The sequence below is a fragment of the Solanum stenotomum genome, chromosome 12, assembly GCF_019186545.1.
Source record: "Solanum stenotomum isolate F172 chromosome 12, ASM1918654v1, whole genome shotgun sequence".
In the NCBI taxonomy this organism is placed as follows: domain Eukaryota; kingdom Viridiplantae; phylum Streptophyta; class Magnoliopsida; order Solanales; family Solanaceae; genus Solanum; species Solanum stenotomum.
In genome coordinates this window covers 13,860,002-13,884,369 of record NC_064293.1, presented here as the reverse complement: position 1 = coordinate 13,884,369, position 24,368 = coordinate 13,860,002, and the positions used below count along the sequence as shown (strand labels likewise).

Sequence of the window (24,368 nt, the reverse complement as noted above, 5' to 3'; positions counted from 1 at the left end):
TTAAGTTGGAGGCTGAAAAGGATCAAAGGATCCAAGCTTGGAAACCAACAGCCTATGTCGTGCAGTCCTAAGGATTTCGTCGAGCACATCTGCCAACTTGGAAGAAGTAGAGATGAACTGAGGAAGAATGAGGCCAAGTTTGAGCATCTCTCGAACAAAGTGAGAGTCAATTTCGATTTGTTTAGTTTTCTCATGAAATATGGGATTAGAGGTTATATGTATAGCTGTTTTATTGTCACAAAATAGTGAAATTGGGGTAGGAATAGAAAAGTCCAACTCTTTTCACAATCCAAGTAATTTCTGCATCAACTTTCCATTGGATTTTCGATAGGCAGTAACATCTACCAGTTCTGTGTCACCTTTATACACCCTATAATCAACAAGTCATCCATATAAACAAGGATGAGAACAATAGCTGACCCTTTCTTCTTTGTAAACAAAGAGTGATCATAAGCACTCTGTGAATACCCTGATGCATGCAACTAAGACATTGTGAGCTTGATGTTCCACCGTCTTGTTTCAAGCCATACAAATTACAATGACTTCACTAGCTTGCAGACTTTTTTCTCCCACTATCTATGAAAACCCCGTGGCATAGTCATAAATACCTCCTCTGAGAAATCTCCTTGTACGAAGGCATTGCTAACATTCATTTGTGAAATAGACCAATTCTTACAGGCTACAATATTGGTGATGGTTCTAATAGTAACAATCTTAACCACCAGTGAAAATGTATTATAATAATCTAGCCTCTATTTATCATTTTCAGCCAACTCACAAAAATTCAAGCTGGGAGTGTTAGATTCTATACAAGATGAGGATATTAAGGTACGTCAAAAATGATGCATTCTAAATAGATGTTGAACTGATTTTTGTTGATTTTCCTCCTCAGCGAATTAACATTTGGATCGATTCTGTCCATAGTTACATGGCCTCTTAACTTTTCCAGGAAAATGTTCAAAAGACGAGAACTATTTGGTCCGGCTACATTAGCAAGACCGTCTACAAATACATGACCTCTAGCTTCATCAAAATAAAACACTCCTCCGATCCATCTTATTATCAGAAAGATAATGCAGGACATTTACCTTTAACCCGGGGAAATCAATACAAGTATTTATCAAGCAAATAACATCATTTAACCCTTCAAAATTGAAGTTCTGCACATACACTATTTAATTTATTAGAGTAATATACATATTATACTATTTAACAATTGTAAGTAGCTATCGAAAAATAAGACACAACTTTGGTGTTATTGTGGACAGAACTGAACTTCCATTGTATTAGGAGTTAATATTCAAGTTCAATGGTATTACATAAGTTTATCTCCTGCAACCAAGAGTGTGACCTAGTGGTCAATAGAGTGAATTCGAACTGAGGTCTGAGGTTCAAATCCCAATATAGAGACAAAATGCTAGGTGATTTCTTCCATCTGTTCTGATGGATGAAGTTTTTGAAATGTGTTCCTGCAAGTGTTTATCTCAGAACTATCAAATATATTTCATGGAAGATAATTTATGACAATGAGAAAAAGTGAACTAAGTACCTCAGATATTATTGACAGATGCTTCCCTCTAAAGTCTAGACACATCAGTTAGAATCTGATTGCTTGAAATAGCGAGGTATTGCAGGTGCTCGACGTTTCAACCTAAAATGGCAGAAATAAAAAAGATTTAACAAACGTGGTAATATCATTAATTATGCTGGAAAAGTTAGATGAAAACTAAATAATAAAGCTAGTAGAGATTAATTAAATGTCACAAAGAGACACATTATTATTAAAACATGTCAACTTCACTACTAAAACCAACCTATAATTGATCAGAAATCAGGAATATGAAAACTTTATAGTTCACATCATGATTTTATGACGCTACGAGGTACACATATCATATTCAAAAATGGAATCTTTTTAACATTAATAATAAACATTCCGTATAATTCCCATAAAAAAACTTCTTTAAACTATATTCGTCGAACACATAAAGAGAATGACAAAGACTATTGTTTTTCTTTCACCTTTTCACCTACTTGGGGTGTCCTATATACTCAGGTAGTAAGAAGGTTAGCTACTTTTATGATATGGTTACAGAAGTGGTGAAAAGGTTGAGTAGCTGGCATGGGAAGCTACTGTCACCTAGGAGGCAGAATGGTCTTGATAAAGAGTGTGTTACAATCGAACTTGGTACCTATGCAGTACAAGAATCGTCGTTTGAAAGAAACAAAGTTATAAATTTATTTTAGATTCAGCACACCCTCAAAGTAATAATAAGGTAAACCAAATAAAGAGATGTAAAGGATGCGACATGTGAATCTTGGGTGTTAGTATTATTCATAGTTTAAAATGCAAATGAAGAAGCACTGACCTGAGCTTACTCTTATGAAATTCTGTCGAAGCATACTCTTAGCTTGAGGATAGTCCCACTCTAGTGATTCCCAAAGTTCTTGACTTACATATATAGATCTGAGAGCATGTGGAATAAACAGTGGTTCTCCATCACGAAGAGGATGAAAAAATGGCAGTCTTTCAAGCTTTGGACAGCCACATAGACCTATTTCCTCAAGGGATACACAAGTCATTCTTCCCTTAGATATGCTTTTGAGTGCCGGTAGCTCAGTCAAATGAACTACTCTTAGTTTAGGGAGGATGACATCGGTAGAGGCAAACAATGATGAAGGACTACTCAGGTATTGACTGCTCACCTCTTGATCCACTTCCTCTTCCTCATTCTCGCTAATAATTTCTTCTATCCCCTCACAATATGACACCACAACATGTTCAAGGTTGTGGAGATTTTTCCACAACCATTGAGGAAACATCACCTTGATTTGGCAACAATGTTCAATCCTTAACTTCTTCAAGTTTGAAAAAGATCCATGTGAAAGAGCCGTAAAAGATGCTTCAGTATTAGGTTGGATGTCAATAAGGTTAACAATATCCTTCAAATTGTACAGTTCCAAATTCTCCAAGCTTTTGAGTAACGACCCAAGTCCTTCTGGCACAATCAATTCTTGGCAATTGGAGGGTAATCGGAGTATGCACTCTATACCGTCACTAGAAACAATTTTGACTATCTTCAAATCTGTCAAATTTATCAAGGATGGCAGGGCACTTAAGAAGCTATTATCCGAACTTATGAAATCGCACCATGAAACTTCAAGTCTTTGCATGTCCCTTGGAAAATTGATTACAGCTTCTGACTGTTCCCTCAAGGGTTGTACTACATTTCCACCCTTCAGGCAGTAATCCTTCAAAATGACTTCTTTGCTGGAAAATTTCACAGGGTATTCATACAAATCTCCAACACTATCACTGGTCAAACCATTTAGAGTGACCCGAAAGAAGATTGGCTGCCCATAACATTCTCGATTTGCTACGAATTTGTTGAAATCAGACAGACTGAACATCTTACCCCCAAATTCTTCAAGTTGTTTCATCCTCTCTAGGTCCATTGCTCGTATAGAAAACGGAGTCATGAGACGCTGGAGATGGGATAGGCTTCCAAACATATCTATGGGTGGTTCACTACTTCTTAGCTTCTTCAACCCGCTCATGGTTAGACATTTCAACTTAACCAAGTTAGGTATGCCTACGGGAACTTGCTTAATCCCTGTTCCAGTAAGCTCGAGTTCGCTAAGTACCTTAAGGTTGCTCAGTGATGGTACAAAGCTAAGTTCTCCACAACCTTTAAGCAATAAAGCATTCAAATTTTCCAAGGTTGATAGAGAATCAGGCAATTTTTCAATATTGGTATAGCTTAGATCCAAAACACGTAGACAAGGCTTGAACATGAAAAATGAGTATGGAATTTCTCGCAACAAGCGATTCTCTTGCAACAATAGGGTTGTCAGTTCCAAACATTTGTATAGTTCACAAGGAGAAATCTGATCTATACAATTATGCATCAAGGATACCTTGTCGAGATCTTCTGACCATTCACGAAGCTCTGGCATCTTTCTCAATTGCATTCCAGCTTTTACCATGAAGCGATCATGATGAGGATGGCTGGTGATTTTTATAGCCATTTCTCGTATCAAGTCATGCATCTTAACACATTTATTTTCATCTACATCCTCAGTGCTTTCTAACAAACATACATTTTCTAGCTTATTTAGTATTGCATGGCCTTGGTCTATTTGCGCTTGCCTACTATTCCTTGCATTTATATATCCCTCCATGATGAACTTGTTGACTAACTCAACTCTTGGAATATCAAAGTCCTCTGGATATAGGCAACAATACAAGAAGCACTTTTGTAACCGGGGATCCCTCAAGCGAGTATAACTACAATGGAGAATAGGGAACACCTCATTCTTCATATCATCTTGCATCATGGAAGATTCTTCCAACTCTTGTAACGCGTCCTTCCATTCAAAAATGTCATTTACTCCCTTCATACAACCAGCCATTGTTATGATTCCAAGTGGTAGCCCAGCACATCTCTCTGCCACTTTCATTTCTATTTTTTCTATTTCAATCGGGATTACTTGTACTTCATTATTATTGCCATGTCCAAGTTTCTCAGTAAATAAATCCCAAGCATCTACTTTAGAAAGAGGATTGACTTTGACATTCTTTTGGCAACCAACTCTACGGCATACTTCAAGTGATCGGCTTGTTATGATCATTTTGCCTCCATCATTTCCAAGTGGAATCCCCACTTTTTTCACGTCAAAGTTATTCCAAACATCATCGAGTATTAGGACAAAAGTATTCATTCTCTTCAATGCTTGGAATAGCTTTGCGGCCCTTTTTATCTCATCATTAACACAAGAAAGATCTAAGCCAACATTCTCGGCTATGCCATTTTGTAACTTTTGAATACTTGAATCTTGAGATACAGTGACCCAATAAATGTGACCCAAGAATCTACTTTCTTGTAATAACTCGTTGTGGATATTCATAGCCATAGTGGTTTTACCCACCCCACCCATGCCATAAATGCCAATGATTGATACCTCATCGTTCCTTAGTATTTCAGATATATTTTCCAAATTTTGTCTGAATACTTGGCCTTTTAAATTTGTTGTCACCAAAGGCTCCCCTTTTTCTTCATATACATTATGTAAAACCCCTTCAGGAAACTTGCCTTGCTTTATGAGTTCCTCGGCTTCCTCAATCATTGTATCAGCAAAATTTGCCAATTTTATACGATCAAATCGGCCACACTCTTGACCTTCTTTCTCAAGGCTCTGGAAATCTTCTAGTTTGTTATTGACATTGCTTAACCATGTTTGAACTTCTGTTTTCCTTTTCTTGGATGAATGAAATTCAGCATCTTCTATTGTAGCCACTATATCAACCTTTCGACTACCGAGCAACTCCATCTTTCCCTTTAGATTCACTATCTTCTTTTCGAGTCCTCTATAAGGTTCCCATAATCTTTCTTTAGCTAGATTTGCTAGCATGTCAGCCATGGTCACTCACTAGACATAACAAATCAAACAATAAAATAGATATCAAATGGACTATTTTACAAGATCATCAATGCTACAAAGAGGTGAAAACAAAGATAATTTAAGGGATTATTTAAAGGTCCAATAAAAGTAATATTTAACTTATATACTTACATCATTAGTATGAGTATTTGTCAAATCTAATTTAATAGGTTATGTCTATAATCACTTAGAGAAGTGATGTAAACTCTGTATGTTATTTATGAAAGCATCAGTTGTTTGAATATTTACAAGAATTAAGTAGACTCCTAACTGAACACTAATAAATTATCTTAACTAAACAATGAATATTGAAATATAATCATAAACAAACTACCCAAACTAAGAATCTCAAGTCCTGAACATATTTGAACACTATACAAACATAGTGTTCCAATACTCCCCCTCAAGTTAGGCGATGGGTCACTAAGCCTAACTTGAATAGATTACTCTCAAATGCAGGCTTAGCCAGTGCTTTGGTGGGAGTGTCAGTTAGTTGGTCGGCACCTTGGACATGAACAAAACAAATCCTTTTGTTTTCAAAATGGTGGCGGACAAAGTGAAAGTCCATTGCAGCATGCTTCACAAGACTATGGAGGATAAAATTCTTGCTAAAGAATGTTGCTCCAAGATTGTAACAGTAAATGATAGGTGACTTATGTACTGGAAACTGCAGCTCATTCAAGAGATTGGTGACCCACAGGGTTTTAGCAAGGGCATTAGCCACTGCTCTGTATTCGGCCTCTATGGAGGAGAGAGAGACAATATTTTGCTTCTTTCAAGACCAGCTAACTGGATTGTGACCAAGGAACAAGATGTACACCTATGTAGAGACTCTATTACTGATGTCCCAAGCCCAATCCGCATCGGATTACACGTGCAGATTAAAGTCATCAATGGGAGTCACACGCAAGCCTAGTTGGATCGTACCACGCAGGTACCGGAGAACATGCCTCACAACTTTCCAGTGAAGGTCCAATATGGTGCTTGAATGAACTGAGATAACTTGTTGACTGCATACTCGATGTCAGGTCTAGTAAAAGATATGTATTGGAGACTGCCTAAGGCTCGACGATTATGAGTTGTATCAGTCAGGTGAGTACCATCAGAGTTGAGAAACTCAGAGGCATTCATTGGCGCTTGGTCACCTTTGCAGTCAGACATTAGCTCATCATTCAAGATCTCATTCACATAGTTCGCTTGGGTGAGAATTAAAACTTTCATAGCTGCGTATCACCTCAACACCAAGAAAATAGTGAAGATTTCCTAATTAATCTTTAATTGAGAAACGAGAAGCAAGAAGTGATAACCTCTTTGACAATGGAAGGGTTGCTCCCAGTGAAAATAATATCATTGACATGGACAAGGACAAACAATGTATCACTAGACCATGTCTGACAAGTAGCGAGGTGTCTGATATTTTCTTAAACAAAACCCATGGAAGAAAGATAACCTGTGAGCGCATATATTGTACCACACCCGAGGGGCTAGTTTCATGCCATAGATAACCTTGTGCAACCGACAGATGTGTGTCAACTTGTCATTACTAGCAAACCCCAGAGGTTGTGCCATGTACACCTCCTCGTCCAGATCACCTCGGAGGAAAGCATTGTTGACATCAAGTTGACAGAGGTACCAGTTGTAGTGAAGTACCACAGAGAGGACGATGCAAACTGTGGTAAGCTTGACGATCAGACTGAATGTTGCATGGAAATCAATGCCCTTCCTCTGAGTGAAATCGTTTGCAACCAAGTGCGCTTTGTATCTGTCAACGGACCTATCTGCATTCCTTTTGATCCTTAAAATCCACTTTCAGGACACAATATTTTTAGTCGGGTCAGGCAGAACAAGTTCCCAAGTCTGGTATTTCATTAAGGCATCAAGTTCCTGTTTCATCGCTTCTCGCGACTCGGGATGTGTTTGTACTTGTTTGACACTATTAGGTGTGATGGTGGGGGTGAAGTTAACTAGGTGATCAAAAATCTGTTTGGGCTTGCTAATGTTATTTTCAGACCTAATGACAATTCGATTGGGGGAGAGGGATGGTGAGGCGGAGAGGGAATGAACTGTGGTATGAGAGTTATTAGTTGCCTATGTCATGCAACTAACTTGATCAAAGGTGATAAATTTGGGCTTAAAGATATCATATCAATGATGATGAGATATGCCAGCAATCATCTATGGTTATAAGCTCTATTATCTTTAGTACAAAATGCTTTTTGTTAGTAGGGATGTAGTGTCACTAAAAATGAGGCTGACTGGATGGCTTTCTTAGAAAAAATGAGTTATGAAGGATGCCTGAGCAGTCAACTCACACTGACGATTCACATGAAGATACAACCAGAGATATAGGTGGTGATCCATCTTCTAATATAGTTACTGAAGTTGATGGGAAAATAAGACCTCAACTTGATGAGAGAAGAAAGTCAGCTAGAACAAGCAGACCCCCTATTTGGCTAACAAAGGCCAAGTACATGTACAAAGATTGCACATAGTTGTTTGTAATCAATTGCAGACACAAAATTCTTAATTATCGATGTCATTTTGGGAACTATCAAAGCTTCACTTGTAAGTTTTCAACTGAGATAGGTTCCCAGATTCAATGGCAGAGACACGATTTTTGCCAAAGGAATTCAATTTATTTTTAAAAGGACCTATGTGATTAGTGGGAATTGAACGTGTGTTATCCAAGGGAATCTGAACCCCCTTTACGCGCAGTGGCGGAGGCAGCATATACTTAGGGGGTTCCCCTCGGCAGAAAATATTACTATTTATACAATGTTAAAATTATTTTTTTAGATATGTATAATAGATGTCGAACCCCCTTCCACTAGTTCGTGTGTTTACTTCTCAGATTTTGAACCCCTTTATTAAAAATCTTGGCTCTGCCACTGTTTACGCGAGCTAAGCTCTTGGCTTGTGTCAGGGGATTCAACATTTAATATATATGCATAAAACATAAATTTGACAATTCAAGATTTTCCGACAAAGGTGTTCTACCTAGATCCATCCATGCCCAGACTTATTATGAAACGTAAATTCAGGCCATGTAGTCAGCAATTAAGGCATTGAAAGAAAATAAGACTTGGGGGGATTGGATATTTAAGATCAAGTACAAACCTGATGGAGAAGTAGATACAAAACTAGTTTAGTGGCAAAATGGTACAACCAAAAAGAGTGGATAGGCTACAAAGAAACTTACCTTTTTACCTATAGTGAATTAAAGTGGTTATAATGGTTAGAAAATGAGATTATTCTCGATAGTCTTTAGTTTAGTAGTTCTCTTTTGAATATTTTGCTTAGTTTGCAAATGAATGGTAGTCCTTGTTTTATACAATATGTCATGTAAGAAAGTACGATAGTGGTTGGATAGGTATGGCCATCTACTAACTTTTGAAAAGCTTATGTAGATATATGTTTATGACATTTGTAGTATGTTATGTATGGAAAAAAAACTTTTGTCGAACTTTACTTTTTGCTCTGAAGTTTCAAATTCCAACTATTGTATCAGAGCCCTTCTTTATGAAGGCAAAAAAGATAAGGTTTTCTTTGGTTCTTTTAAGATAAGAGAGTTGAGCAGCAGTAACATGGCATCCAACACGCTTCTTGGGTGCAGGCCCTCCTATTTTTACAGGAAACAATTATCACATATGGGTGATAAACATGAAGGCTTATCTCAAAGCTCTTAGTCTATGAGAAACAATTGAAAGTGAAGATGATCCTCCTCCACTTAGACCAAATCCAACTATTGCACAAATGAAGATTTATGAAGATGTAAAGCCAAGGAAACCAAAGGCTCTCACATGTCTTCATTCAACACTTTTAGATATGATTTTTACAAGAATAATGGCTTGTGAAACAACTGCAGAAGAATGGGTGAAACTAAAAGTGGAGTTTGAGGGATGTGACAGAGAGGAGATTGTCAAACTCTGAACTCTCAAAAGAAAATTTGAGATGTTAAGTATGAAAGAAGGAGATATTGTGAAAGAGTACTCTACCAAACTTGTGGAGATTGTAAACAAAATAAGACTGTTTGATGAAACCTCTCCAGATTCAAAGGTGGTGGAGAAGATGATGATGAGCTTACCAACAAGGTTTAGTTCCAAGATTTCAGCAATAGAGGAATCTTGTGGTTTGAATACTTTATCTGTAGCAGTTTTGATCAGCAAGTTGCAAGCCTAAGCACAATGATCAAGTATAAGAGATGAAGAAGTAGCAAAAGCGGCATAAAGCCAAAGCATAAAGGCAAGCAGCCTGTGAAGGACAATAGAAGGATGGAAGGAGATAAAGTAGCAAAATGCAAAACATGGACTGAATCTTCAAAGAAAGAAAAAGTTTCCACCTTGCAACTATTGTAAAGGAACAAATCATCAAGAAAATGACTGTTGGTTCATAGGAAAGCCATCATTTCAATGCAGATTTTGTAGAAAAATGGATCATATTGAGAAGTGTTGGTGTGACATTTTAATATTAATAAAAAATATATTATATATCACATTATATCATGTTATGTCTATTGNTGCAGATTTTGTAGAAAAATGGATCATATTGAGAAGTGTTGGTGTGACATTTTAATATTAATAAAAAATATATTATATATCACATTATATATCATGTTATGTCTATTGGTGGACATTACATTTGTGCCTCTTTACTCTCATCAATTGTGGAAGAAAGTGGTCATTAGTTGTTAGTAACTTATGTAACCACCAACTCTTCATTTCACCCATTATTCTATCTTTATGTCTTGTAACTTATGTATCATTTGGGTCGTTCATTTGGCAAATTGACTACCCACTATCTTCCTATTCATTGCAAGGAAGAATTCATCACCTATAAATAGTGTGGTCTTCCTTGTGTTGGGTAGAAGTAGAGACAACAAGAGATGTACAAGAAAATATAGAGTGAAAAAGATGAGTAGTATTATATTGAGTTTATATTGAGATTAGTGTAGTGAAAGAGAGAGTTGAGACATAGAAAAATATTCTATGTCTTCAACTATATTTACTATATACAAAAGAGAATATTATATGTTGAAGGAAGGTGCTCTTTTGTGGAGCTTTGGACTCTTCAACTAATCCGGAGTTGCTTGAGTTGTACGACGTTTTGGGATGTTGTATCCTGGAGGGGACAAGTCAAGAGTGATACTGTTGGATCAGTGTAGATTATGCCACAGTGGGCTTGAATTTCCTTAAAGAGAGCGAGATATTCGCGCCTCAACCTAAAGATTTAATTATTTGTTTGTCATTTTATTTTCAACTGTAATTTAATATATTTGTGGTATATTACACCAACAATTTTAAGGAGAGTCATGTCTTTGTTACAGGTTGAAAAGGTGTGGATATCAAGATAGAGATCTCAACATAATTTTGCTCAACGTCGCTCTCTTTAAGAGATGGAAGAGAAGAGGTGTATGGTAAAATATTTTTCTACTTGCTCAATTCAAGTGGAGAAAAGGTAAAGGAAAAAAAAACTTTTTTACCTAGTGTTTTCATGAATAAAGTGATACTACTTTTCGTGAAAAAATGATATTTAAGTTCTTAAAATAGTGGGTGCTCATGAAATGAGGAAAAAGTTATTGTGAAAAAAAATATTTTTTGCATCTTTGAGAAATACTCTTAAAAAAGAGTATTACAAGTGCATATATTTATTATGGAATAAATCACATGTTGTTTTTTGGCTATAATGAGATGATTTTTGGCTTTAACATGAGAGTTATAAATAAATTATGAAAAACACGTTGAGTAGTCATTTAACATGAAATGTTCTGGGTGAGATAAGTTTCATTCTTGGAATGAAAAAAATACCATAAAACATGTGATGAAATTTTCCTTGTTGTGAAGATATGACACCTGAGCCTAACTCAACCTTAAAAGTTAGCCTTATGAGGGGAGGTTTGTCCAAGTCCATATAAGAAGACCAAATTCCCATCCCTCTACCGATCTGGGACATCTTAACATTCATCCGCACGCCTAGGCGGGACATCTTAACACTCCCCCGCACGCCCAGACCTCAACTGGAGCGTGAATACATCTAAATGGGGGCCCATCATTGGTGAACAACAAATTGGGATGAGTCTGGCTCTGATACCATGTAAAGATATGACACTTGGGCCTAACTCAACCCCAAAAGCTAGCTCACGAGGGGAGGTTTGTCCGAGTCCATATAAGGAGACCAAATTTTCTATCCCTCTAATGATGTGAGACATCTTAACATTCCCCCGCACGCCCAGACCTCAACTGGAGCGTGAATACTTCTAAATGGGGGTCCAGATTATTTTTTTCAGCAAGTACAATTTCAATAATCGCGAGTCCAAAAAATTCTACACGTGTATAGATGGATCAAGTGGCAAAAAGAGGAACATCAGAGACAAGTGATCCTCGAGTGTGTACAAAGGCACAACAACAAAACATTATGAGGGGTCTTGCGAGCAATCTTTGACCCCAAATGGCAGATAAAAGGAAATGCAATTGCAGAACAACGTTGAAGAAGGATTCAACATATACTCTCCTCTATAACTTTTATCATGGAAAACTACAGGCACCCGAAAAGTATCAACTCTATAACAGAGGGTGAGTTCAATAGGCTTACCGACTAGAAAACATTCCAGATAATATGACACAAAGATTTCTTACTTTCAAAATTGGGCTAAATTTCATTGGTATCCTCCACCATATGGTTGTTGGCCATAGGGACCCATGCCCGTTCGGGGATTGTAATCTCCCTACATGGGAGCTCCAGGTCCGGGGGGAATTCGGAAGGTTGTTGCATCTGAAATCCTTGACCCATGTTCATTCCCATGCCCATGTTGTTCATAGGTCTGTTCATCTCCATGCCGCCATAAGGCTGGTTTGCTCCTCCATATGCTCTCATGCCAGGACCCCCTGTAGGGCCACCATTAGCCATACCCATACCACCCATACCCATACCCATGCCCATGCCCATATATACCAGAACCAGTCATTGGGTTCGATAGAGCCTGTAGTGCACCTGCACCAGCTCGGCCAACTCCGGTACCTGAACCCATTGTTTTGCCCATGTTAATAGTAGAGATCACGGGAGTTGTACTGGGATTCTCCTTCCTTTTCTCCTTGCGATTAATAGCATCAAAATCAAACCTCCCCTCGTGAGCTAGATTTTGGGGTTGAGTTAGGCCCAAGTTTCATATCTTTACATGGTATCAGAATTAAGCCCATCCCAATTTGTTGTTCACCGATGATGGACCTCCATTTAGAAATGTTCACGCTACAGTTGAGGTTTGGGCATGCGGGGGAATGCTAATATGTCCCACATCAGTAGAGGGATGGAAAATTTGGTCTCCTTATATGGACTCAGACAAACCTCCCCTCGTGAGCTAGCTTTTGGGGTTGAGTTAGGCTCAAGTGTCATATCTTTACACTTGTCAAGTCACATAATGTTGAAAAAATTGTGAAATACAATCTTATTGGTCGTGTGAGTCTTGCAACTCATTTTGATTCAATTGTGAAAATGGTGTGACAAAGAAAGAAGGAGTGTGCTAGACTAATAAAAAATATGAGATATGTGACTAATTGCACTTTATATGATATTGTGTATAAAGTATTGCATGTACAAGCAGATCAAGTAAATTTACTTGGTACGAAATTTGGTGGCTTATTTTATGAGGAAAAATATTATGCTATACTTAAAAGTTTTGTTGGTGCAGGTGAGAAAATTTGGTGCTATTTGGTGGGATGAGAAAAGCAGATTATTATTTGTTAACTCTATCATTGAGGTTGAAGTAAAAAACTAAACTTCAACTAGTGAAAAAGTGAATTGAAACACTTTATTTTGAGAAATTTTTTTTTTCTAATTTTGATTAATTGTGATAGCACCAATATAATGGTTGAATACAAGATTGTTATTATAACGGTAAATTCAGACTCATGAGGAGAAAACATGATATTGTGAGATCATATTGATCACTGTATACCATCAATATTAATTGTGTTAAAGTTTGTGATAATCTTGCAGATTTATAAACTAAGACAAGATGTTGAGTCTGAAGCACATCGAGGGGGATGAAATTGAAGCTAAAAAAAAATTCTATGTTATATATGAGGAAACCCAACTTGGGGACTAGAGATCCTATAACCAGGTTCAATGGGAAGAACGAATCATTAGATGACTTGTTGTGAAATGCACTAATCTTAATTTTATTCAATCCCTATGATGTGAGTGCATTTATCCTATAATGATTTGTGGAGGTTGAGTCTTGAACTCTTAATGAAAGTCTGTATATCGTATGAGTGGGGTGTCAAATTATATGAGCACCCTTGACAGATTTCACCTATGTGAGTGTGAAAGTAGGCAGCTTTCTATGAGAATGAGCTTGTTCTCAAAAACACTCATAAAAACCGAGATAGCACAAGGCCGTAATGTGCTGGCTATTAAAGCTTATGTCAACACCTTGATTATTGTGTGTAAGCAGTAATACTTTATTTCCCCTAAGCAGTCATAGTTCAAGTCTGAGACCACTACTGACTTTGGAGTAAAGATTATTGTTTTACTAAGTGAAGGTTCAATGCAGAGCACACCTTCATTATGCATAATAGTCTACCTTCAACTAAATTGTGAAATAACTCTCTTATCTTGATATTAAAATGAGTGAGGGATTGTTGGTGTGACATTTTAATATTAATAAAAAATATATTATATGTCACATTATATATCATGTTATGTCTATTGGTGGACATTACATTTGTGCCTCTTTACTCTCATCAATTGTGGAAGAAAGTGGTCATTAGTTGTTAGTAACTTATGTAACCCACCAACTCTTCATTTCACTCATTATTCTATCTTTATGTCTTGTAACTTATGTATCATTTGGGCCATTCATTTGGCAAACTGACGACCCACTATCTTCCTATTCATTGCAAGGAATAATCCATCACTTATAAATAGTGTGGTCTTCCTTGTGTTGGGTAGAAGTAGAGACAACAAGAGATGTACAAGAAAATATAGAGTGAAAAAGATGAGTAGTATTATATTGAGTTTATATTGAGATTAGTGTAGTGAAAGAGAGAGTTGAGACATAGAAAAATATTCTAAGTCTTCAACTAAATTCACTATATACAAAAGAGAGTATTATATGTTGAAGGAAGGTGTTCTTTTGTGGAGCTTTGGACTCTTCAACTAATCCGGAGTTACTTGAGTTGTAAGTCTTCAACTAAATTCATTATATACAAAATAGGGTATTATANAACTAAATTCACTATATACAAAAGAGAGTATTATATGTTGAAGGAAGGTGTTCTTTTGTGGAGCTTTGGACTCTTCAACTAATCCGGAGTTGCTTGAGTTGTAAGTCTTCAACTAAATTCATAATATACAAAATAAAGTATTATATGTTGAAGGAAGGTGTTCTTTTGTGGAGTTTTGGACTCTTCAACTAATCCGGAGTTGCTTGAGTTGTACGACATTGTTGGGCTGTTGTATCCTGGAGGGGACAAATCAAGAGTGATACTGCTCGATCAGTGTAGATTATGCCGTTGGGCTTGAATTTCCTTAAAGAGAACGAGATATCTACGCCTCAACCTAAAAAATTGTTTATTCATTTTTGTCATTTTATTTTCAATTGTAATTTAATATATTTGTGGTATATTACACCAACAAGAAGAATTTTAGGGTCAAACAGAATCAACCACAACAAAATCATGTGTAGCAAGGAAATTTTAATGAAGAGACAGAAAATGAATAAGAAATCTTGTTTATGGCTTCTTACGAAGAAAACACAATCAATAAATCCTCATTGTCCATAGACAGTGGATGTACGAGTCGTATGTCACACAATGAGTTACTGTTTCACACACTTTACAAGACATTTAAAACTTAAGTTGGATGAAAAATGGTGAATCATTACATGCACATGGGAAGAGTTCAGTTGTCTTTCAAACTATACAAGGTACAAAATTAATGTATGATGTGTTGTATGTTCCATGTTTAGCATGTAACTTGATAAGTGTGGGACAAATGATGTCTAAAAGTTATTCCTTATATTTTAAGGGAAATCATTGTTTGGTTTTTGACTCAGAAGATAGTTTGATTGTTAAAGTAGAAGTGGTGAATACAATTTTTCCTTTAGACAGAAATTTTGACGGTGCAAACTTTGCAAGTATGGATGAGTCATGGTTGTGGCAGAAAAGATATGGGCATTTTTACTATGTTACTTTAAAAATTATGTATGAAATGGACTTGACTAAGGATTTACCTGAGATTTCATTGTCTAAAGAAGTTTGTGAGTCATGTCAAATAGGTAAGGTACATAGAAATTTTTTTTTCTAAAAGTGCTAACTAGAGGGCAATGGAAAAACTTGAACTAGTTCACACTGATGTGTGTGGACCTATGCATACATCATCTTTGGGCCAAAATAAATATGTGTGCTCTTTATTGATGAATTAACAAGGATGACATGGGTGTATTTTCTGAGTAACAACTCTCAAGTATTTTCAGTTTTCAAGAAATTTGAAGTGTTTTCCTAAAGACAGTGGTCGTATGCTAAAGGCTTTGAGGTCGGACAATGGTGGTGTATACACTTCAAATGAGTTCTATAATATTGTGAAAATATGTGGATTGATCACAAACTGACAATAAGTTATTTAGAATAAAATGGAGTCTGAGAGGTGAAGAACGGGACTGTAGTTGAAATGGCTAGATGTTTTTGCATGAAAAGAAACTCTCACAAAGCTTTTGGGCAGAAGATGTTTATATTTTAGTATATTTGTTAAATAGGCTATCAGCTAAAGCTATGGATGGAAGAACTCATATTGTGACATGGAGTGGAATTAGACCATCAGCCAAGCACTTCATTTTTTTTGGTTTGATATGCTATTCTCATATTTCTTCAGTCGAAAGAAGTAAACTTGAACCGAAAGATGAATTGGGTATCTTTGTTGCTTATTCATCGCAAGACAAAGAGTTATAAAGTTTCCAACCTGCACACAAAAACCATTTCCATCAAAAAGAGATGTACTAGTTGCTTATTGGAACTGGGATTAAAAGAAAATTAAGAAAGAAAAAGCATATTTTCAGAACATGAATCCCTTGCCTGCAACACAATTATTTGGATCTCAAAATCTGGAAGAAGATGAAGAAGCAGAGGGGGAATCCTCACTTGATTCGATAATTTTGAAGACAAAGTCCCATTCTGGGATATATGAAAGATGCAATGTTGCAATCTCGAAATCAAATAGTTATTAAGAAGCATTAAGACATAAGTTTGGATTGAAGCTATGAATGAGGAGATTGGTATGATAAATAAGAATGATACTTGGAAGCTGGTTGATAAGCCCAAAGACAAAAATGTAATAGGGGTGAATGGGTTTATAGAAAGATATCTCAGTTTATAAATACAAAGCAGGGCTTATTGTGAAAGGTTAAGCGCAAGTTGTTGGGTTGGATTATGGAGGCACATTTGCCTGTTGCACGACATGATACAGTAAGACTTCTATTTGTTTTGACAACTCAATTAAGTTGGAAGTTGTATCATCTGGATGTGAAATCGACATTCTTAAATGGAATGTTGCATGAGGATATTTATGTTGATGAACCAGAAGGCTTTCAAGTTGTAGGAATGGAGGATAAAGTTTACAAACTACATAATGTTGGATATTGTTTTTTGGAGACGACGGGCACAATCGATTTCTCACAACTTGAATTTTATTATATCAAAGTAAGGACCCGCTTCGGTCTTACAATCTCGATCACTAACTTGTTGCTTGCTTCAGCAACACTCTTTACTTAGCACTCACTCTTGTTTTCTTGCTTACTTTCTTGGTTTGTTACTTACTTGATTTCTTTCTTGGTTTGTTGCTTAGTTTGTTGCTTACAACTCAAATGGACCACCTCTATTTATAAGAGGTGATGGAACAATCTAGCTAAACATATTTTTCTACTCTATTCTAGAATATTCCTCCAACTACTTAATTCTAGAACTACCCTATCTAGAACATTTCTAGACTATTCTCTCTAGAATACTCATTCTAGAGATCTTCCTTCAATTTTCTATAACTCCGAAATATTCTAGATTTTTCTTGATTTATCTTAAGTAAATAATTAAGTTGGTGATGAATTCTTAACACTCCCCCTCAACACCAACGTAATATTTCCTTTGCATCCGTTGTGAGCGATTCTTGCTCTGCAAGCATCATGACGTCCGTGCCCTTTGAGAATCTCCTTCTTCATCAGATTATTTTGATCCCTACTCGTTGAAGCTTCTTCAAAGGTAGTAGCATCTTTATTGTTAACCATCTCTGCTAATGTTGCATCTATATACTTGACATTTGAGCGTTTCAATCGTGTTTTCCTTCTTAGTTGAGGTTGCAGATCTTTTTGGACTTTTTCTTGCAACAGTTCTGGAGTTTCATGTATTCTTGTTTTCCATGAATTCTTATTTTCTCCTTTTGAAAATATCTCCTCTATATGTGAGTTATATTTTTCACATACCTCTTATTCCTATTCAGCCTCTCTTCTTTGTCCTTCTTCTTCAAGTTTATATTGTAGCTCTTGCTCTAATTTCCTTGAATCTAGCAAGGAGACTTCGTTGTACCACTATGTTGGTGCTTCATCAAGTACCACACAAGTTGTCTCGGTTACCATGATGTATATTGATTCCAACCTTCTCCCTTCCATTATTGGTGTGCTTGTAATTTTTAAGTTTCGATATACTTTTACGTCATTTGGCCCAAACAAGACATAGTTACCAGAATCTGTTAGTTGTGATACAAATAATAAATTTTTCTTCATACCTGGAACATGGTAGATATTTTGAAGTTCCACATGTCTTGAGCTGTGATGAGGCACAAACAACATCTTGCCAATATGAGTTATTGGCATTTTTGAATTATTTGCAGTCAGCACTACTCGACCACCTTTATATTCACTCATGTTAATGAGCTTTTTCTCATCACCAGTCATGTGATTGGAACATCCTGAATCAATGATCCAATCATGTTCATAATCGACCAATTTCTCACTTAAAGTTGCAAGTGCAATCTCATCTTCTTTGTTAGAGTGACAGGTGACAGGCTCCTCTTGTTGATTAGTTTTTTCAACTGCATAAGAGGTCTCGAAATCCCAAACTTCTTCTTCATCTTTCTGGTTTTCGGAAGAAGTAGCTATATCATAACCTTCAATTTTCTTGTACCAGCAGTCTCTGGCGTAGTGTCCTTTCTTTCCACAATTGTAGCACTTCTCCATTTGTCGGTTGTAAAAGCCTTTCGCCTGCTTGTTTTGTCGTTGACTTCTTTGATGTTGATTCTTTTGGTCTCCCCCTGGCCGTGATCCTTTATCCGCTTCTCTTTTTTTATAGTCTTGTATTTTGGTGAAGAACGCCTTATCTTCGTCTTTTATAGCAAGACTTGATAATGGCTTCTCCAAATCTTCTTCATTTTCCAATAGATTTTCTAACTCAGATAAAGTTGGTTTTGTGGCCCACCCCCGTGTGGCTATAATTATGCCTTTGTACTCCCGCCTTAAACCATGAACAATGATTCTTCTCATTCTTGTCTTCATGATAGCATTCTCAGGATCTAATTTTGATATTTCATCATATATAGATTTTACCTTTGAGAAGTATTGGTTGATTGTCATATTCCGTTAAGAGATCAACAAAAGCTCATTTTCAAGCCTTTGTAATCTTGCATCATTCTTATTTGTAAAAATCGTTGCCAAGGTGTCCCAAACTTCTTTGGGTGTTTTGGCATTCTTAATTTGTTGCAAGAACTCATCCTCAATTGTTACAGAGAGAACAAATATGGCCTTTCCTGCTTTGACCTTCCACATTTTTGCTGCTTCAGCATATGTTGGTGGTGTGGTGTCTGATCCACCGATGATATCCCATAATTCTTGGCCAAGAAAGTAATATTGCATTTTTTTGCTCCATGATTCGTAGTTGCTTGTGTTGAACTTCTCAACGCTATTGAAAGTGCTTGCGAAATCTGCCATTGATAAGTGTCTCGCGATTTGTAGCCTCCAACAATTGCTTGTAAGATCTTCTTTTGAGTTACTACCTCGCTCTTATCCACCCAGCTCTGATACCACTTGTTGGATAATTTTTTTGTAGACGACAGGCCCAATCGATTTCTCACAACTTGAATTTTATTATATCAAATGAAGGACCCGCTTCGGTCTGACAATCTTGATCACTAACTTATTGCTTGCTTCACATAAGGCATTGTATGTATTAAAGCAGGCTACTCGAGCATGGTACAATGATCATTTTATTCATTGTGGCTTTAAGAGTAGTGAAAATGAAGCTACTTTGTATGTGAAGAAGGCTAAAGGTGAAAACGAAGAAATGAAGTTATGGTAAATCAGTTCAAGCAAAAAATGGAGACCAAGTTTGAAATGTCAGATTTGGGTGAAATGAATTACTTTCTGGGAATGGAGATTCATCCAGATACTGATGCAATCTTCATTTCTCAGAGAAAATATGCATGGGATATTCTTAAAAGATTCAAGATGGAGAGGTTCAAGCTTATATTAACCCCGCTGGCAGTTTATAGGAGTCTAATTGGTAGTTTGTTGTATTTCGCAGCAACAAGACCTGATCTCATATTCACGGCAAGTCTTCTGTCGAGATTTATGCAAGATCCAAGTCAAGTTCATCTTGGTGTTACTAAACAAACATTGAGGTTAACAAAGGAATTGCTGATTATTGTATTTGGTTTAAAAAGGAAGAGCAAGGGCAATTGATGGGTTATTGAGATAGTGATTGGGCATGAAGCATTAGTGATATGAAAAGTAAATCTGGATATATGCTTTTACACTTGATCCATGCATGTTCTCATAGAATTCAAAGAAGCAGAATACATCTTCTGCAGAAGTAGAATACATCATCGTTGTTGGTGCAACTAATTATTAGGATTTTGGTTAAGAAGGATTCTAAATGATCTGGAGCAAAATCACATTCACATTTAAGGTTTCTTTTTCACCCTCATTCACATTTAAGCTACTGTCAATATATATGACCAAAGTTCCAATGAAACATGGTTGTAGCAAGCATATACAAATGAAGTTCCATGCTATCAGACAAGCAAAAAATGATGGTGAAGTTAAATTTGTTCATTGCAGCTCAGATCAGCACATTGCGGACATTATGTCCAAAGCTCTTCCTAATGTGAAGTTTGAAGTTATAAGGGCTAAGCTAGGAGTATCCAAGAAAAATCTCAAGGAGGAGTGTTAGAAAATGAGATTTTCCTAGATAGTCTTTAGTTTAATAGTTCTCTTTTGAATATTTTGTCTAATTTGTAAAGAAATAGTAGTCTTGTTTTATGGTATATGTCTTGGTAGAAAGCTCAATAGGGGTTGGATAAGTATCATCCTCTACTAACTTTTGAAAAGCTTATGTAGATATATGTGTGTGCCTTTTAATTTGTAGTATGTTATGAATGAAGAAAAAACTTTTCTTTGAACCTTACTTTTTGCTCTGAAGTTCCAAATTCTAACAATAGTGAGAAGCATAATCTCACTGGATGCAACCAAGGGTTGGTCCATAAAACAATGCATTTTTACAAGAGCATCTGTATGAGGAGGTTTATATGTAATTGGCACAAGGGTTCAAGCACAATTCAAGGGAACTAACCAGGTATGTAGGTTGTTGAAGTCCCTCTATAGGCTCAAACAAGCCTCAATAAAAATGGAATATAAAACTGATCATTACTTGTCAAACACCTCGCTACTTGTCACGTGTTATGTTTAAGAGAAGATCCTTGATATTCTTCTTTCATTCGTAAAACAGCTTCTTCATGTATTCTCTATGAATGAGTTAGATTGATCAATTTGACCCAATACAATGTGTAAACAATGACCAACCTCACCACAAGAAGTGATATTTATGTTTATCATAAAGGTAGATAATTATTTCTTGAACTTAACTTGCATACATACGCAATGTCAAAATTTTTAGGGATAATTACCTTTTTGAGTTGTCCTAAGAAAAATAATAACCAAAAATTGAATGAGGTAGTCCTCATTGATGAGACGCGCAATGGAGTGAATGCTAAGTTAGAGATGTGGAGACAGACTTTGGAGACTAAGGGTTTTAGTTTGAGCAGGATTAAGACAGAATATATGGAGTGCAAATTCAATGATGTGATGCATGAGGTAGGCATGAAAGTGAGGCTTGACACCCAAAATATACCCATGAGAGCTAGATTTAAGTATTTTGGGTCTACAATCCAAAAGAGTGGAGACTTCGACAATGATATCACACGCTGTATTGGTGCGGCGTGGATGAAGTGGAAGCTGGCCTTTGGAGTCTACCACAAAACATCAAAAGTAAGTTCTATAGAGTGGTGGTTAGACCAACTTTGTTTTATGGGACTGAGTGTTGGTCAGTCGAGAAATTCTAGAATCCCATGTCTAGAAGATGCTTGTTGCAGAGATGAGGATGTTAAGGTGGATGTATGGCCATACTAGGAGTGATAGTATTAGAAATGAGGATATCTGAAATAAGTTGAGTGTGGCCTCCATGGTTGATAAGATAAGGGAAGCAATACTGGGATGGTTTGGACATATATATGAAGAGGAGATAGATAGATGCACTTGTGAGAATGTAGGAGAGGTTGATTATAGAGGGTACATGGAAAGACCGAGGTAGGCCGAAGAAGTATTGAGGAGGGGTGATAAGACATGATATGTCTCAGCTTCAAGTTACCGAGGATATAATCTTAGATAGGAGGGTGTGGAGGACTTGTATTAGGGTAGAAGGGTGGTAGGTAGTGTAGTATTGTCTTGCTCAGAGAGGCTGGTGCTTGCAATGGTACTAATTGTATTATTTTAGTTGTTGCTTTTTATTTTACCATGGTTTATTATTGTTTGTTAAAAATAATCTACCCTACCTATGTTGTTTATGGCATTTCGATTATCACATGATTTTATTGTTGTTTTTGGTTTTTTTGCACTGTTTCTTATTTTGATTTCTCTTCATTTGTCTTCTTCTTCATACTTGTTGCACTTGAGTCAAGGGCCTTTCGAAAACAACTTCTCTACCTCCATGAGGTAGTGATAAGGCATGCATACATTCTATTCTCTCCACACCTCACTTGTGGGATTTCACTAGGTATGTTATTGTTGTTCTCTATATTAGTAAGTATAAAGTCACATATTATATTATTCCACCTGTTTCATTTTTTTGTCTTATTTTCCCTTTCTTATGACAGTGTATTTTATAAATTATAACTAGAAATATGACATGTATAAGAGCATAAAACCAAGGAAAACTTATCGAAATCTCACTAGTTTAGGAGTTAATTACTTAGATACACTCTAATTTGCAATATTATGAATTTTACCAGATTTTGGTGCACCCAAATACGTCCAGATACATGTATTTCGGGATACATAGGTTAAAATTAGGTGTAATTTGTTCTAGATACATTGTATATGGCATACATGTATATCAAATATATGTATATAAGATACATGTATCTCAGGACACATGGGTCAAAATCCGATGTTATTTATTTTAGACACATTGTATCCAAGTGGATATGTATGTATATAGGATACATAAGTACATAACAAATCTTGTTTGCCTCCCTCGCCTCCTTCCCAACTCGCTCGTCACTCTCCTATGATCTGGTATCTCATATACATGTGAATCACACCAGATACATACACATGTATTTAGTGTGTATCTAGTGTGGTTCACATATATCTGATATACTTGACTATCTCGCTCGCCTCCCTTCCCTTCTCGCTTGCCTCTCTCTCTATTTTAGTGTATATGGTAGCAAAAATACATGTATTTAGGTGTATTTTCCTCAATATATGATAAGAAACTCTTAATTAGTGGTAAGATACAAAAACTATTTGAAAGTATGGGTAGAATTAGTAAATATGGTAAGAATATATGTCTAATAAGGTAGTTTCCCCTAAAATTAAAGGACATGATGTCACATTCTACATATTTTTAGTTTAAAACCATGAGATTTAGTAGTCCTCTTTACTTTCTTAATACAGTGTCAAGTCAAAATCATACAAACACATTATACGAGTTAGGAATAGGGGAACTTACATACACACTTCCTATATATAAGTCTGAATTGTTGATTAGAAGAGTAAGTTTTTTTCACCCTGCATAATCAGGTAATGCCCAATTAATAATATGAAATAGTTGAAAAAATGTTGACCAAAGTAGTGGAAAAATTGAATTATTACCTGTGAAAGCAGAATATGATCGATGTAAACCATCAATTTTTGGTATACAAGATGGAGAAATGTATGGCATTTTATAGTGTAAAAATGTAAATGGCCATAGTGATGAGGAATCTTCTACGAAAATGGACATGAAATGACTGAAGTTAGTGGAAAATTCACTCATCAAAGCACTCTATCAAAGACTTTCGCCGCCACATTTAAGTCTAATCCGTGGCAAAGTGATAATTACTTATTTATTCTAGTCTCGAATTTAAGTTTTTTTGAATACGGAGTTATTTTTATTAGAGAACACTTTAGCCTCAATGTGGAATTTTCAAGCGAGAATCTTTGAATTTAAATTTTTGTCACGGAGGAAAATATTAAAGATGAGGTATAATTTAATTAAGTTATTCATAAACTTAATTGAGTAATATTTTTTAAAAAAATTGTTAGTCGTCAACTTTAATCTTAAACTATGATACTTATTTTAGATTTTTTATTTTTTATTTTTGGAAAAAACGACCGTTAAAATGATTGAATGGAAGGAATATCTATATAGTATTAATCAAGTCACGTCACTTTTTATTTTCTAATCTTCCTTTACTTGCACTATACCTTCCTCCAATTCGCCACTAACGGCCCAACCTTGCAATTATTGTTAATTTTTTTAAAATATAAATTAACCAACTTCTTAATAAATTATTTTTCTAATTGATCAAACTAAGCGATTTGATAAGATTTCGGGATGACTCAGTTGGTTTGGAGGGTG

At 36.1% G+C, this 24,368-nt stretch overlaps 1 protein-coding gene across 1 annotated transcript; it reads right to left on the bottom strand.

Moving 5' to 3' along the window:
- LOC125847110 (disease resistance protein SUMM2-like) lies at positions 1–23,539 on the bottom strand. Its single transcript, XM_049526809.1, has 4 exons — positions 23,478–23,539; positions 2,370–5,430; positions 360–469; positions 1–117 (listed from the first exon to the last, which is right to left on the bottom strand). Exons 2-4 carry the CDS (start codon positions 5,419–5,421, stop codon positions 1–3), a joined length of 3,279 nt encoding a protein of 1,092 aa, XP_049382766.1. The 5' UTR covers positions 5,422–5,430; positions 23,478–23,539.
- Between the last annotated feature and the right edge of the window lie 829 nt (positions 23,540–24,368).